The following is a 16,514-nucleotide window of genomic DNA, read 5'->3' as shown; positions in this document are numbered from 1 at the left end:
GTGACGACGTTTTCCGTGTCTGTGAATTGTGTTGCGATTACAAAATTTTTCAAATACGTACGCGGATTTACGTTAAGTTTGTAGATCATGCATGAAATGTACATCTGATGCATGCATTTTGTGCGATTTGAATTTTTCAGCAAGTTTGGACCCATACACAGTGTCACAATAATCAAATAGTGGGAAAATTAAAGATTGAACTAGTCTAAGTTTACATTCTGCAGGTAGTTGATCTTGGAAACGGTAGAGGTCTCGACTATCGGGGCTGGAAGCGTAATTTTAATCTTTCCAATTCCTAGCATTTAAGAATTAGGTAGTTGTGTACTCTTTGATTGTTTAACATCGATTTTTCCTTCTCGAATATTTGCAACGATAAAGATAGATATAATGATAAAACCAATGAGAGAACATCGCTAACACTCATGGAATATCCTGTACTCGAATGAGGAACTAACGAACAAAACGCTTCTTTAGATTTTGAGCGTCGTCCTACTTATAAAAATTAATTTGTCACATCTGTTAGACCTATTTCGAAATATAGGATAGTTATACGATTTACTGAGGCTAATAGTTGTACACATTTAGCTGTATATGCCAACAATCAATCAAACTCTCAGCCACTGAATACGTCCACCTACCAGGCAGGCAGCAGATTTCGTAGCAACTTTGGCGCCTTATGATTGGCCATTACTTAGTATCAAATGATCAGTGGCCACTGTTATCCAGGCATAACTGCAGCTACCGCCCCATCCCTTAATTTTAGAACACATCGTAATAAAGTAACCTAGCCGTACTAGAAAATGTTCTTGTCTCAATGGAAGTTTTATAAATGTAAACTTCTACTTTTTAAGTTTTCGGTCGAATGCGTCTACAGCACTACAAACATCTAAGGGGGCTCCAGGGGGCTGAGACTTGTTTTAGACGGCCTCAGCCCCCATAGCCCCCCTGTAGCGTCGTCCCTGTATTCTGACTGTGCGAGATTGAAGAGATTTTACATAAAAATACCCGTAAGTTATTCCCAGGTCTGAAGAGGCCTCATAGTAGGCTGATACGTCTTGCGTTCTCCGGAATGAAATAATAGTAAGCATATCAACTGCGTTTAAACCGGGAATGTGACAAACTAACATATCACCACCTCGGTAAATAACAGCTATTTGAATTTGCTTAATGCAATACTCTATGGAATTGTAATCTAATATCTTCGTGATACTTTGTTAGCTATATTTTTCGTTTGTATATTATTCTTTTTTTGGAGAATCAATCCTCTCCTATGAGCGACACTAGCTATCTATTTAAACCCACTGTCTATAAGATTTTGTAAATTACACTAATTCTAAACATGAATAATACCTGTGATATGGAGTGTTTTGCTATTTATTTTGCCTCTTTCACAAACTACATTGTGTTTCTAACTTTAACTTTGTTCCAGATGTTCAATTATTCTGTTTTGTGAAATGGACTTCACACTGTATCCTCTGGATGTCCAAACTTGCAAGTGGGAGATTAAATCATGTGAGTACAATGGTTTATCAATGGTAAGCACCGTACTTAATTAAATTTCAAGTCTTTTGTAACTTACAAACAGAGCAGTTGAAAGTTTGTAAAATACATAAAAAATTGAATGTAGAAATTAAAACTGATGGAAAATGGTATATTTATCTCTGTTGTTGTGTTTAGAGGAACACAAGAGGTAAATTAAAGTGTATATATATATATATATATATATATATATATATATATTATCAGTAGGGCTCGGAAGTTGAAGACCTTAAAATAGCCAAAAAAAATACCTATAAAAAGACCTAAAAATATAAAAAAATGACCTAAAAACGGAAAAAAGGACGTATAAATGTGATCCAAATGAATTAATAACTTCAGTTTTAATTATATATTTAATGAATAAAAAAAATATAAAAATCTGGTGGTATGGAACACACAGTGCGAAAAACTGAAAGCTTCAAAACAAGAGAAAGTGTGCCATTTACAGCACGACCTTCCAGACAAGTTACGGTTAAAGGACCTTGTACCCTACCTGCTTCAGTTGTCCAAATATATATTTCTTTCTTTCTTTTCATTTCTTTACTACAGAAAGGATGTTTCAGGCGTGATGAACTGATGATGATTCGAATTGAGAATGGGCAGTAAAAGTGTAGTAGAAAGAAGGTGAAGTTTAAAAAAAAAGCCGTTAAGACCTAAAAAAAGGACCAATAAGCCAAAAAAAACGCCGAAAAAGGCAAAAAAGGACAAATAAAACCCACCTTTTTGTGGCCTACAATGACCCAAAATGAACATATATTATGTTGGGCCTCGTCTTCGGACACTAGGGAAAAAAAAGGATTTTTCCTCAACTTTCGAGCCCTAATTACAAATGCTTTAGCACCGACTTCTACCCCTTTTTGAGTAATTTATGAGGATATAAGAGAGTTCATTTCTAAGAATATGACGATTTTCACTATTTCTAAGTGGTGTATTCTCCATGATATCATTTTTCCTGCTTACAATACCAACTTGACTAACAAATATTAATTTGTTTTTTTTTGTATATATATATATATATATATATATATATATATATATATATATATATATATGTGTGTGTGTGTGTGTGTGTGTGTGTGTGTGTGTGTGTGTGTGTGTATGTGTGTGTGTGTGCGTTGTCGTACCGTGAAAAAGCAGGAACCAAATCGGTTTTAACACCAACACTTGTGGGAACTTTTCGAAACGAGGAACTTTTCGTGGTTCCTCGTTTTGAACTAATTAATTTTTCGTAATCTACAGGCTAAATTACACCAGAAAAATTTAATTTTAACGCAGTTTAGTTTCGGGGTTACAGACCGGTCAAAGCCACACACTCGTGTGAAAGGTTCCAAATTTCGATGTTTGGCACCAGTCAGCATAAACACTTTGTGTTTAACAACACGACGGTGGCGACATCTGAGTGTGTGAAACCCGCTGCGAACTAAAAATCACGTGACGGATGACTCATCGAAACAATGTGCAACAAAATTTCCAGCAGGAGACCAACCAAACGAGGAACCTCAGGCGACTGATTTACCACAAGATTTTATGTTAAAACCAAGTCTACAATGAAAGTATGGAGATATATATAATTAAATTAACTAAAAAGCAATATGCTGCTAGTTTATGTTACCTTGGGTATATTAATATGGCGAAACGATAAGTAAGGGAAAGACGATCATGTTCAAGTTATTTATTACTGAAACCTGTACATTCATAATAGCTATGAAGCTTTCTATTCTTAATATGAACTCGTTCAAATATGCGAGTTAAAAAAAACAAACGGAAATGGATAGTCGCCATATTGAACTTCTACAGCTCTGCAAGTAGTAAACTGGTTAAAACAGGTCCGTGCCGAGTGGCATGGGCAAGGATATATTTAGATGGGGGTCCAGGTGATCCGGACACCCCTAAAGATTTATGAAATTCTAAAATTAAAGAGTGAAAATAAACCTATTTAATATTTGTTGTTTAGTCAATGGTTATTTCCGCCGAACTTTTTGGAAGGCGAGTATTATATTGGGATCATAACTTTGAATGACAGTACCAAAGAAAATATATGCACAATACTATTTATAATAATATGCATAAAATATTGATCATGGTACATGCCTGGCAAGGGGACCATGCAATCCTCTCGAACTATGGAAATCTATATAATCCCACTAAGGTAATACAGGCATTTATATTTTAAAAAAATATTTAATTTTTTTTTTTTAATTTTTAGATTTTGAAAGAATTTCTATTTGTATAAATCAATGGGTTTGTTGTGGAGAGAAACAAGCACCTGAACTCTGCAGTATGCGATATTGAGTTATTTTAGTTTTATAACCATTGATGCAACGTCACGCTTTAGTTGAGTTTGAGTTGTTTTTTTTTTTAATCTCTGTCCAGACTTCTTGGATCCTTAGTATATATATATATTTTTTATTTTGTTTAATTCAAATTTATGTATGTTCTTTGTTTTAATAATAGTTCCTAATACGTATCATTTAATTTCTAAATACAGATTGAACCAAAAGTAGGTGCACAGGAAATAATAATTTTCAGCATGATCTCGCTCGCTACTGTCTGGATCATCCTCCAATCTGCCATGAATTAGCCGTGGACGATAAGGTTTCAACCCAATAGATTTCAGGATTCGTATAATAGAAGTTTGTGAAATACTCAATTCTGCTGAGGCTCTTGTTGTAGACTTACTCTCCACCTACTTTTGGTTCACTCTGTATATTATTTTTAAAACATGGAATTATCATGGTTTTTCGGTTTTTAAGAAAATTAAAAGAAATTGAAAACATTGTTATACTCTTCGAATAGAGAATCCGAGAAATAAATGTATACAGTAAGCACCAAGCTGTACGCTCTGTGACAGCGTTTGTCTGCAAGCGACTATGTTGCCGATTGTCGGATCGGAATGGATGTTGATTTTTTTTCTATACTTTGGACCATAATATTTCAACTTTATACTTGTGCGTTTAGGTGCAACACTACTCCATTCTTGGTGGTCGCATCAAATGTTCCAACAGCATTTCACTGACCACCGTGACGAGTGTTAGCACAGCGCGCTATGACTCCAGTGGTCCCGGGTTCGAATTCCGGCCTGAACATTGGCGGGCATTCTTTGTAAGTGTCCCTTCATCATTTTCATCAGATCACCCTCTCTCATCGTCGCCATTAACAAAAAGTGTCAGAGAAGCAACGTAAAATAACAGCAGCATTTAGATTATATTGTTTGTTCCATATTTTCTGATCTGCACCGCCCGTGAAAAAAATAAATCCTGCGTACAGCCTGTATTCAAGCTTGCCTTGATTATATTATAGATTGATTGAGTTGGTATTTTAAGTCCACTTTATGCACAATAAAGCTAATCGGGACTGGACCTACAATTTAAATTGGGATCCGAACCACTATCTGTATCCACCGGGTATCGAACCTGGGATCCCTTGATGAAAGATGACGACGATACCACTACGCCATCGGGGAGTCTCCACCGTTTCTGACTATTTCATTCTGCTTACTACATAGTCTATAGAGTCGCGGTCGTCTAGACGGTAGGGCGTCTCACATCCACGCGGAAAAACCGGGTTCAATTCCCGGGGTGGGTGATCAAAGGTTGGAATTTGTCAGGCCTTTTCACCGCACAAAGCGGCCCTGGGGTCCACCTAGCCTTATATCTATGGGTACCGGGGACAACCTTATGTGTTGCTGATTGCATCACCTTCAAAGTGGCCGGGAGAATGTGGGGGTAGGACCAAATTTCGTAAATGTGTCTTCATGGCACGGGGAACTGTGGCTCAGCCTTGCAATGCATAGTCTTAGAATGAACGAACTCTGGTATACTGTTCAGTGGGATTTGCCGTAATAAAAACTACTCGAACTTCTCTACTTCTGAAAGTTGTATGCTGATAATCGGGTTAGAGCTTTATTATATTGATACAAACTTGTTGAAATAAAGAAGTTTAAGAAAATAGACTGAATAGACTGAACGCGCTCTTGAACTTCTTTTTTCTGACGTATTTGGGGTGATAATGGGTACCATGTTTGTTCATACTGATATGAACGTACCGAAATAACCAAATTGGAGCAAACTGGAGGTGGACCGTCGTCTGATTGAATTTTTATGTTTTGACAAGGTAATAAACTGATATTCCATATGATATTACAAGTTTCCTGAAATAAGTGTAATAAAACTGAAAAGAGGCCATCGACCTATTAAGCTTGATTCACAAACTAATTTCAAGTAACGCTCAGATCACACTCCTCTCACCGTGTAGTCAAATATTGTTGAATGATTTTAAAATAGAAGCATTCAGACCTCCTGTATTGAAGAAGTTTTACTATCTTTTCTTCTTTTCTCAAAAAAACTATTGACTTATTACTTGCTTGTTTTAATTTTAAAATTTTGTAATAACAAAGTTCAAAAAGTAGCTACATGGGAAACACACAAATCAGCCTGAAAATTTTAAAGGTGCTTTCGGTTTCTTAGTTTCTGTGAAGCATATTATCCTTGTTTTCCTTTGGAAGTTTTAGTGCTGTTTCATTTACATAACTGACAGTTAATGCTGTATTGCTCTAAAAACTCATGGTTATGCGGATGTTTGTAAGTATATTACATGTCAGATACTGTTGTGTAGTAAGACAATAGGACGTATGAAGTCCTCTCTTGGAATGACGATGTTTGAGAATGTTCTGTGTTTTACTCCTTGAATATCACTGTCACTTTTCCTGTTTTAGGGAAAACTACATAAATTCAAAACAAACTAAACAAAATGTAAAGATGGCTGTAGAATAGTCTGCTTTCTCTGAGCTGAATATGTCAAAGTAGAAGCAGTCGAACCTTGTCTTGAAATTGAAATAATCTGGATAGGGGGAGAGCGAATATTCACTAGCTCGTTTCTCAAGCAAAATAAGCAAGGAGCTTACATAATTGACAACGGTTGATTTTCATTTGATTTATTTTACATCGAACCGAATAACTATGTGCGTCCACAAGGTATCGAAACCTCGAAACCGGTACCTCTTGATTACACGGTGACGATGTTATAACCAGGGCCCGGATTTTGATGACCTAAAAAAAAATCTGAAATATGACCTATAAAATGACCTAAATATCAAGAAAATGACATAAAAAATGACTTAAAAATTGTCTATATTTCAAGGTATGATAGTTATAAAGTGAAAAAGTGACTTAATTTTTTTTTTATTTATTTCAGGGTATGGCAGTACAAAAAATACTTACAATTTTTCTCTGTTTCAACGTATGACAGTGTACGGCACGGCACAATTCTTACTTCTGTAATTGAATTTTAGATAAAAAAAATCGTACTTATTCAGAGTTATTGCAGTACTTAACAATGAGCATGCGAAGGTTCTCTAAAGTAAGTGAACGCCTGTTGTCGGACAGCACATTTTTGTATTTGGAGAAACTCCTTTCCACATCTGCCGACACTACAGGAGCGTACTTGAAATGCACTAAATCGGTGGCAGTGAGTTCTTCAATGCACGAAGTATCAAATGAATCACCGGCCAACACCTGAGAAATGCGACACAAAGTTTTGTATCCAGAGTTTTTGTCAAGAACGCTTTCCACTTTCTTCGATACGCATCTACCAACTTCTCCTCCTACACTTTGCAAATGAGATGCAATTTTTCTAACTGCAGTTAGAGAACTTTAGAGGCTTGCACCTTGCTCCCGTACACTTGTGATCCCATGTGTTAAGGAACTGAAATTTGCCTTTATGAAGGCTAGCTGTCCTTCAATTTCACCGTTTGAAAATAGTGTTTTAGCGGCTTGGAAATTATCGCAATAATAAATTGCTGAATCTATCCAGGTGATGACAGGTTCTCGAGGGAGTGGAACACCGGGAGCCATGGACTTGAACAGCACTTTACGAGCAGGAGCCATTATAAAAACTTTCTTCGTCTTTCACACAAGGGCATCCACTTCAGGAAAATTTGCTCTAACTTTCACTGCCACCCTATGCATAGCATGTGCTAAGCAAGTAATGTGCACCATTTTCGAGTAAAAAGCCTTTATTGACTTCCCAGCTTTCACAAAGTATGGCGCGGCGTCAGTCACAAAAAGCAAGACGTCATCATATCTGATACCCTCAGGCCGTAACAAAAACATACACTTTTCAAACAGTCTACATATTGTGGAGTGATTGACAGTTTCTAACACTTCACTCGTGAGCAGAAAGACTTCACCTGGTCCGTCGATCTCCAACGTACCAATGACAACGTTAGCCACGCAACGATTTTCTACGTCATTTGTTTCATCGATGGATATGAAGATCTTCTTCCCATGTACTTTTCCCCGTATCTTGTTCATGGTGCTGTCGTAACATTGTACCAGGTAGTTCTTCCGAAGAGTTGATTCGTTTGGGATAGGACGTCCGAAATGCATTTCGAGAAAGCTCTTAAATTTAGCAATGTTTACTGTCCAAAACGGGATGTTAGCAGAAACTAGAGCTTCACAAAAGTCTCTGTTAAAATCGGACGATTTATTCACCTTCATGGATGTACTCTGTTGCAGTAACAATTGCGTGGATTTCTTCTTACTTGCGAGTTGCACTGCCCGTATATGCTTATCGAAATTAAATTTGAGCGTAAGTGCGTTTTTTTGAATATGGAATAATTATATTGTGAGTGAAACGCGAAAAATGACCAAAAAATGACCTAAAACTTGCAGAAATGACCTAAAACTTAAAACATGGAAAATATGACGAAAAAATGCATAATAAAAATCGCATTTTTGTAACCTGGGCGTCACATCTAGAATTTTCCTACTAAAGAGCAATGCATACTACACAAGGAAAAAAAGATGACATGTCATCAAAATCCGGGCCCTGGTTATAACTAAACCATCGGGGAGGTTGCGATGCCTTGTAATCAAAGGGTGATGAGGGAGACTTCACTATTACACATGGACAGGGCACGCAAACTCCACAGAGGACTTCATCCACACGCCAGTGTGTTGTTCGCTTGCGAAATCTTAAGTATAAAACGTATGAGGATTAAGGTTAGTGATTTATTGTACGCGTAAATTGCAATGACGATAACGAATGATTGTTAAATTCGTAACGGATTTATCAGAACCCTTGCAGCTGCGTTGTTTCCTCGCTGCAGTAAACTGATGTGCCCTTTAAATGGAAGTCTCTACCAAAGACCCCATGACCGTTATGAGGCGCCAAAGCGTTTGGAATCCTTTCGCCCAGAATTGTGTGCTGGATCTCTGAGAGCTCGCTTTTCGGGTTCTCTTCCAAACAAGAGCAGCAACAGTGAAATTCACGGGAGCAGTTGGTGGCGACCTAAGTACTTCCAGTTTGGTTCAAGGTCGCTGTACAAATAATTAACGTCAACTGCAAGGAAAAACGGCAAAATTGTGTCGCTGCTGTCTCGATTGCTCCGGATGGCGAATTGTTAATGCGGCTCAGTGTCGCTAACGTTTAGAAAACATTGGCAGGGGCTCAAACACTTCGGTTACAACTTCGCGGAAAAAAATATCTTTTCTGAGAATATTCTTTGCGACACCGGAAGGTTTCATGGCTGAATTTTCTTAAATCATGTTTTCAGTTGGAAAAAGACAGTAGAAATTAAACAAAGGATCTCTTTCCTTTGATGCAAAACTCAATGGTTTTTGATCATTAGCTTCCTTTCATACTTTACACAACGCCACTTCTACATTTTCATCATAAAAACTCCACGGATTTTTGCCCTACCATGAATTTTGAAATTATTTCCACCATCAATTCTTTGAAAAACTCAAGATGCTGACCAAGGCAGAAATTTATTTTATTTTAAAAAAATAAATTAAACGTAACGTTTCAACCTTCTAGCAAGGTCTTCATCAGACTCTGTATCAAGTACAAATTAATAAAAAAAATTGTACATGATACAGAGTCTGATGAAGATTTTGCTAGAAGGTTGAAACGTTACGTTTAATTTATTTTTTAAAAATAAAATAAATTTCTGCCTTGGTCAGCATCTTGAGTTTTTCATATAATGGAAACAAGGCTTAATGGCGTTATAATCAATTCTTTGTTTCCCGTTCATTTGATAGTTTATGTAATAAAATCAATATATTTTATTATCAAAATAATAAAGATAAACGGGTTTTCTAATGCACGTAAGCACCAGACATGAGTAGCTATGGCAATGTTCTTTGGAACTAAAATCTTTTTTCGAGCGTTTCGGGAATGAATATTGATTGATTTATTTGCTTTATTTTACTTCGCTTTTTGTGCCATTTTTGGCTAATTTGCAAAGATGGGGATGAATGAGAATGCTATTCAACTATTGTTGAAACAATAAATTATTGTTGTTATTATTAAATTTTAAGAAAATGTGATTTCGTGCCTATTTTTCCTTCAATTCCTAGAGTTCGTAGGATCTTGACTTAAATATAAGAAATATTTTTTTTTCGGAATAACAAACGTTTTCAGTATGATATAAAAGTGACTACAACTCGTTCCGTGCTTGAACCCTAGATATTACAGAAATAAGAAATTTCTTGTGCTTGTGTAAGCTAAAAAAATTATCAAGATATACATATGTTTGTTAATATTTTCCCACCCATTTTATCTATTATTATCTTCATGACAGTTACGAAGACTAAACTCTGTAGGGAAACAGCATTTGAATAAGGGAGGCCTGCCAATCTGTTTTATCGTGGTTGACACGTGGCCAGCACATCACATCTCATTGTCGCTGTTATCTGGTTATCTCCACAACTAGTATTGCTTTCACGTATTTCCCCTATTGCCTTGAAGAAACAATAATCTTCCAGCTACCACCGGTAAGGGAACCTGTGATTGCTCGAACCGAAAGGCGTGAGCTCTAACTTGAATTTTATTTTAAGTCTGCTTCAAGCACAGATGGGCTAATTAGGACTGACATACAATTTAAAGTGGAATCCGAACCATTACGTGCCTCCACCGGGTATCGAAAAGGGATTTCCTTGATTATAAGGCAACGACGTTACAACTGTAGTATACTCCATATATGGAAGACCCTATGAGTGAGCGCTAACCATTCGGCTAGTTGGAAGCTCCAACCATAACATGGAACTTGCAAATTATGGGTTAAGTACGGAAATAATGATGATAAAGTTAGCACAGTCACAGCAGTAAATGTTTGCAGTAAACAATTACTAGTAAACCTCTTTATTTATTTATACTGTATCAGAAATTGAACATGTAATACAGATATAGACTAATACCCAGTTATTGCGTTCATTATACACTAGTTAAGATACCATTATTGAATAATTGCACAGATCAATGTAATATAATAAAATATATAGACAAACAACACATTAAGCAAACATACACGTCTAAGGTTCCATCGTAATTTATGTAATTTTAATATTTTTCTTTTCAATATTGGAGTTTTCTGTTTTCATTTTCATTTATATCATTAAATGTTTTACACATATTTTGAATTGGGGATATTGCCAGTGGGTTGGTTCTACTTCATTGGAGGATGAAGAGTTTCTAAATATTTGAGGCCTCCCCAATTGCTCAGTGGTAGCGTCTTCGGGTTCTAATCAAGGGGTTCCAGGTTTGATACCCGGTGGAGGTACAAGTGCTTCGGATCCCACTTTAAACTGTAGGTCTAGTCCCGATTAGCCTTACTGTGCATAAAGTGGACATAAAACACAAAATCAATCAATCGATCGAACCAAATATCTTGAAATGCTGAGATGGAGAGCACTAGATTCAACAGCGTGTGAGTATCTATCCACATCCCATAAGTATGTAAGGCGGAATTTTATCGGAACCAGTAGATTTTCGGCTTAAGATTTTTTATGGCATCTTCGATATTTTTAAGACTAATATCTGACAGGTTTAGTTTACCAATTTCACTGTAAGATTGAATATTCAGCATCTTATTTTTTCCATCATCCTGCTGGTACACAGATTTAAAATATTTAGCAAACGGTGTTGTTACTTGTAGAGTGCCAGAAAGTATTTTACTTTGGTATTTAATGGTTCTGTTCTTGTTTTGTTTTTGAAAAAGCAATTTCAATGAAACATGAGAATCGATTCGATAGGTCGTGTTGTCACTCTAATTTCATAACATTGAGGTGTGCGATTGTAATTGCAAAGACAATGAATGATTTGAATTATCGGGAACTATCACACTGATTAAACAATAGTTCCGCTCGAAAGAACAGTGCTGTACCTGTCAAAGAAAACTTTCGCATATATACCCTGTCACCCCCTCTCTGATCTCTGAATGGTGTATCAAACGTTCCTCTTTGTTACATTTTTAATATCAAACCTTTCACTCTGTCTGCAGTCGACCACCCGAGAACAGTTCTTGTATTTCACGTAACAAGTACATCATGATTAACTCAATATAGTTCTGCGAAATGAAAGAAGAAAGCGATTCTTATTGTTTTCTTGAAGGGAGAGAGGGGGAGAGCAGAAACGTTCTTAATTCACTTAATAGTCTGTACACCAGGCATGATTTTCCTGCATAGACTTGAAAGGCGAAAACGCTTTATCAGCAGCGAAGGAAGGAAATAAGTATATTTGCCTAGATGTGATTAGACGTTCAGCTCCACCTAAGAAAAATAGATATAATGATTTTGATGTTACGGCTTGACCAAGATGAGATAAATCAATTAGCGCTGTGTATAATTTTTAACAGTAATCCGGTGGTTGGGGCGTGGGCGATGCAATCAGCTGTTTTCCATGCCATCGTCCTTACTTAGAAAAAAAATCCCACAGTAAGAAATTTAACTCTCAGTTCTGACTGCTGGCAAAAGTGTAAGGAAGTCATCATTGCTAAATATTGTTAACACCAAAACCATTGGGTTCGAATCGCTATACCAGTTTCATCCATCTATTAATTAAATACTCATCTGCCTAATGAGGTGAATAAGTAATGAAATATAAGAGAGAAATGAAACATACAATTTTAAGGGGGGGAGCTGGAATACTGCTTTCATTTACACACGGAATGTACAGCAGAGAAGCTAATTGCTTTGCAACACATCAGGAGTTAACGGAAAGCGAACGCTGTTTATTCGTTTTGTTCAGCCCCGCTTCAGTACTCTGCTATTTTGTGTCGTTAATTTTAGCGTAAAAGTGAATTCTTTCACTCGGCGAAAGAAGAATCATAATAAATTTCCGAATAATAATGGCCATGTTTTATTACATATTATGCGAATGCCATTAACTATTATTTTGTTACATCTTGCTTGCAACCTGCAGCGAAATATAGATACCAGTCAAATACTTTGTAGCAACCAAACCAGTGGAACAAGGGCTTTAGATTACTGAATCAGATAACAACGTTCACATGTTGAAAGCAGGAAAAGCGCTCTGCAGTTGTTATATCGAAATTAGGCATTTGTAGAGCTTGTTATGATGCAAGAAAGGACAAGTACAAAACATGCTTATCTGGAATTCGAACCCTGAAACCACCCTTGAGCGCAAGGACTGAAAGTAAAATTTAGATCTGGCATTTTTTGTTAATCAGGCTCAACAGTACATGACGAAGAGAGATACTTGTGTTATAATTTTTAGTTGAAGTTTGTTGTAAGGGAGAGCTTTGGAAGCACTCATGTGGTGCGTGGGAAATGATAATTCTGTATTAGGGAAAGGAACATATATGTTCCCACTTAGTAAGTTCTGTGATGAAGTAAGATATTTGTTCGCTTTTTTTTATTTGTCGCTAAGTAACCTAACACTCTTTTGGTTGGAGAATTTGTCCTGGTACACGCGATTCTAGCTATCACTTATAAGTAGGGCATGTAGCTAGAGATTTATGAACTCAGAGCAAGAATGTTCTTCAGTTTTTAGCACTAATTCCATTTCATGCGAATGAAAAAGGATGAGAAGCTACTCCTTCAGGGAACCGGGAAAGAGCTTGTACAAACACACGATGCCTCCAGTTTATTCATACATAGAAAAGTTTATTTGTTAATGAAAGGGAAGACCATTCGGTTAAAGAAGTCATCTGGATGGTTTGCAGGACGCTGCTGAATAATAGGATTTTTTTTAGTGGCATCGTGGACCGAAGGACATGGCTCTCAAAAAAGGACTGTCCTTCGAAAATCTAACCTATTAGGCAAAGAACATAGGACAGCTCTATAAGTGTGTTTCATCTACGTCATAAACTGTTGCACTATTGGATCTGCAGCCATGATTGAGTAAGGTTCTTGTAAACATACGGAATTCAAGCGGGCGGGCGGGAGATTTGATAACCTGGTTTACGATGGTACATTATGCAGTATTTTATTGTTTAACAGAAACTCATGTTTATCCTCGAATTTTTCGAAAAAGAGAAGGTGTACTTCACGACACGGAATATGAAAGGACTCGATAATTGTTGATCAGAGGAAGCCGTCTCTGGTTGGCAAGAATAAATTGTACCAACATTAATGAACATTTCCTTTCAGGAAAGTTTATATATCACCTTCCTCTGTTACTTTTAGTAGAAATGGATCGAACTCTGTTTAACCATACTTACAAGTATGCTTGTTTGTTTGATTTTTGGGTGCTGATACGATAGAAATGATAACACGAAGTTTAATTCATCTTGGTAATTGAACGTTTGTACTTGATTATTTATATTTCGTTCGTTAACACAAAGTGTTATTAATTCTTATCCGATACATGAGAGAAGATGCCGGTAGTACGCTTTGCGTACTGTCAGAAAAATGAAGCACTGCTGGGTTAAAACATATTAACAAATTGATTGATTAATTTGGTTTATTTTACTCGCTTTTCTGCAAGTTTTGGATAATCGTGAAGATCAGGATAAGTAATGATACAATGAAATTGTTTAACGGACACTCACAAAGAACACTCATGCCCAGGCTGGGATTCGAACGCGGGACTTCTGGCATCGTAGCACGCTGTGTCAACACTCCGCCACGAAGACTGGCATATTCGAAATTGTTAAAGTTAGGAGTGAAATTACTGTTTTCGACAACGAAACATTTTAAATTACAGAGCTTGAACAAACTTATAGGGAAACAGACGGTAATGTCAGAGCCTTGGAATTTACGGTTAATCTTTACTGGATGTAAATATTTCATGCAGAATCCGAACCACTAATAAATACGAAAACAAATTGATTCCAGGTAACTGGGTCAAGTAAATAAACAGACGTGAACTATAATTGGCCAAATGTTTAGGCCCCTTTTTATTTCGTTATAGTCCAGTTCATCTGGATCTACACCGCAATTCTTCCCCTTTTCTTCATATCTTTTTCTGTCGACTGAGCAAAGAGCTTGAACACGTGAAAATTTACCGCTGTTTTCAGATAGCAGAACATTGTCATTAATTTTATGCAATGTTACCGACATTTTACACAGTACTAACAACAAACGTACCTTTGGCGCAAGTGTAACGGAACGCTACGTGGTGGCTATTTCCGTGCAGACGACAAGCACTTTAGCCACGAAGATGGCGGTGGTACTATTTCTGACGTCACATTAAACCCACCTATTGTTCGGCAATCTCCGTAACTTCAAATCGCTCTTAAATTTTACAATTATTTTACACTATTTTTACAATCTATCTGTTCACAAAGTGAACTTGCAACAACTCTTTAGCTCTTGCGCTGAATATCCTGGAACAGTCACTTTTATAAAATAAGATAAGTGAATTACTTCAGAATCACATGTTTATGTAGTTTAATTATTTTTATTAATATCGTTAGAATTACATTCAAAATTTAATGTAAAGTTTTTCTTTAAAATGATATGAATTCAAAGCATTATTTTTCCATACACTTGAACTTCAGAGGGAAACAAGCATGGGAAGAACGCTGAGCTGTTTCATTGAATGGCGCCTTGATGTCTGGAGGGCGGCAAAGAGTGTGGATCAACAAGGGAAAATAACAATTTAGCTAAACAAAATGAACTTATGGCAGTATACATTAAGTATCCTTTTGTTACTTCCAATTTTGCAAATGCAGTAGTAGGCAGGTTTTCCGTCATTGTAAGCATTGTGCATATTGTTATATAGAATTAAAAAATGAAGGATTGAAAAAAGAACTCGAAGAAAACCTTGGACAGTCAGATTGTTAAAGAATACAGCAGGCCGTGGCGACAAGAGAGAGAGAAATGGTAGTGTAACGCGACCTGCACACGTGGCGAAAATTGGTTGCTAAGAGCCCTAAATCTGGCCTCCTAACCTAACAATGCAGACACTGTTAGAACCGTAACTGTGAAAGTAATATATGCAAGTTGGTTACGAGGTTTAAATTTGCTGCTGACAGCATATTTTTTTTTTATTACGTGATGCCTTGATCACGGTGCTGTAGAACGCACAAAATTTACACGAAATGTTCTCTCCAATCTTCCTCTTACCCATTTCGTCTCTTCTTTGGAAAATAATAAGTATATTAGACGTCGAACTTCACCTAAGAAATGCAGAGAGATTTTTATATTACAGATTGAGCAACGTGTGAAAAATGCATTGGCGCTGTTGTCAAATTTCCAACAGTAAGCGAGGAGTTGGAGCTTGGGCAATGCAATCAGCTGCTCGTCATGTAATCATACCCCTGTTTTACCAAGATATGCGACATGAAGGGGGAAAACTGTACACATCGAAAGTAGAGATGTAATACGAGATCGTTCTTAATGTTATTGAGAACGAAGCACTGAAAGGAAATTATAGACATGACAACAAGGCGATATTCGGGCACAAGTTATGGGGAAGCGCGAGGAGAGAACAAATGACTGTCCACTTTATTTCGCGAGTTTGCCGGATTCTCCACATCTTTGTTGAGCTGTACTTCTGAACAATATTATTATTGTCGGAATTGGCAGAAAAGGAAAATAATCAACTTCTGTTTATTTGAAAGCTTAGTTCACTCTATTGATTATGTTATGAAGTAAGCCAGGTTTTATTTGGGTTTAGGTTTGTCACAATTATTACTCATTCATTGGGAATGTCATTCGTAATACTACGCACGTTCTGTCCGAGAATAAAGTACGAGTACGAAAGGTTACTTTTGCACTTCCAGCACT

At 36.8% G+C, this 16,514-nt stretch overlaps 1 protein-coding gene across 1 annotated transcript in view; it reads left to right on the top strand.

Annotated features, from left to right (window-relative positions):
* LOC145999170 (glycine receptor subunit alpha-4-like) overlaps positions 1-16,514 on the top strand; it is a 70,775-nt gene that overhangs the window by 14,216 nt on the left and 40,045 nt on the right. The window contains exon 5 of the mRNA XM_083136103.1: positions 1,430-1,512. Within this exon, the coding sequence (XP_082992229.1) occupies positions 1,430-1,512 (83 nt within the window). The remainder of the gene's footprint in view (positions 1-1,429; positions 1,513-16,514) is intronic.

This window comes from Lepisma saccharinum, chromosome 15 (assembly GCF_977018435.1).
Source record: "Lepisma saccharinum chromosome 15, izLepSacc3.1, whole genome shotgun sequence".
NCBI lineage: Eukaryota > Metazoa > Arthropoda > Insecta > Zygentoma > Lepismatidae > Lepisma > Lepisma saccharinum.
Note: the sequence above shows the minus strand (reverse complement) of the source record. Positions and strands in the feature narration are given on the sequence as shown.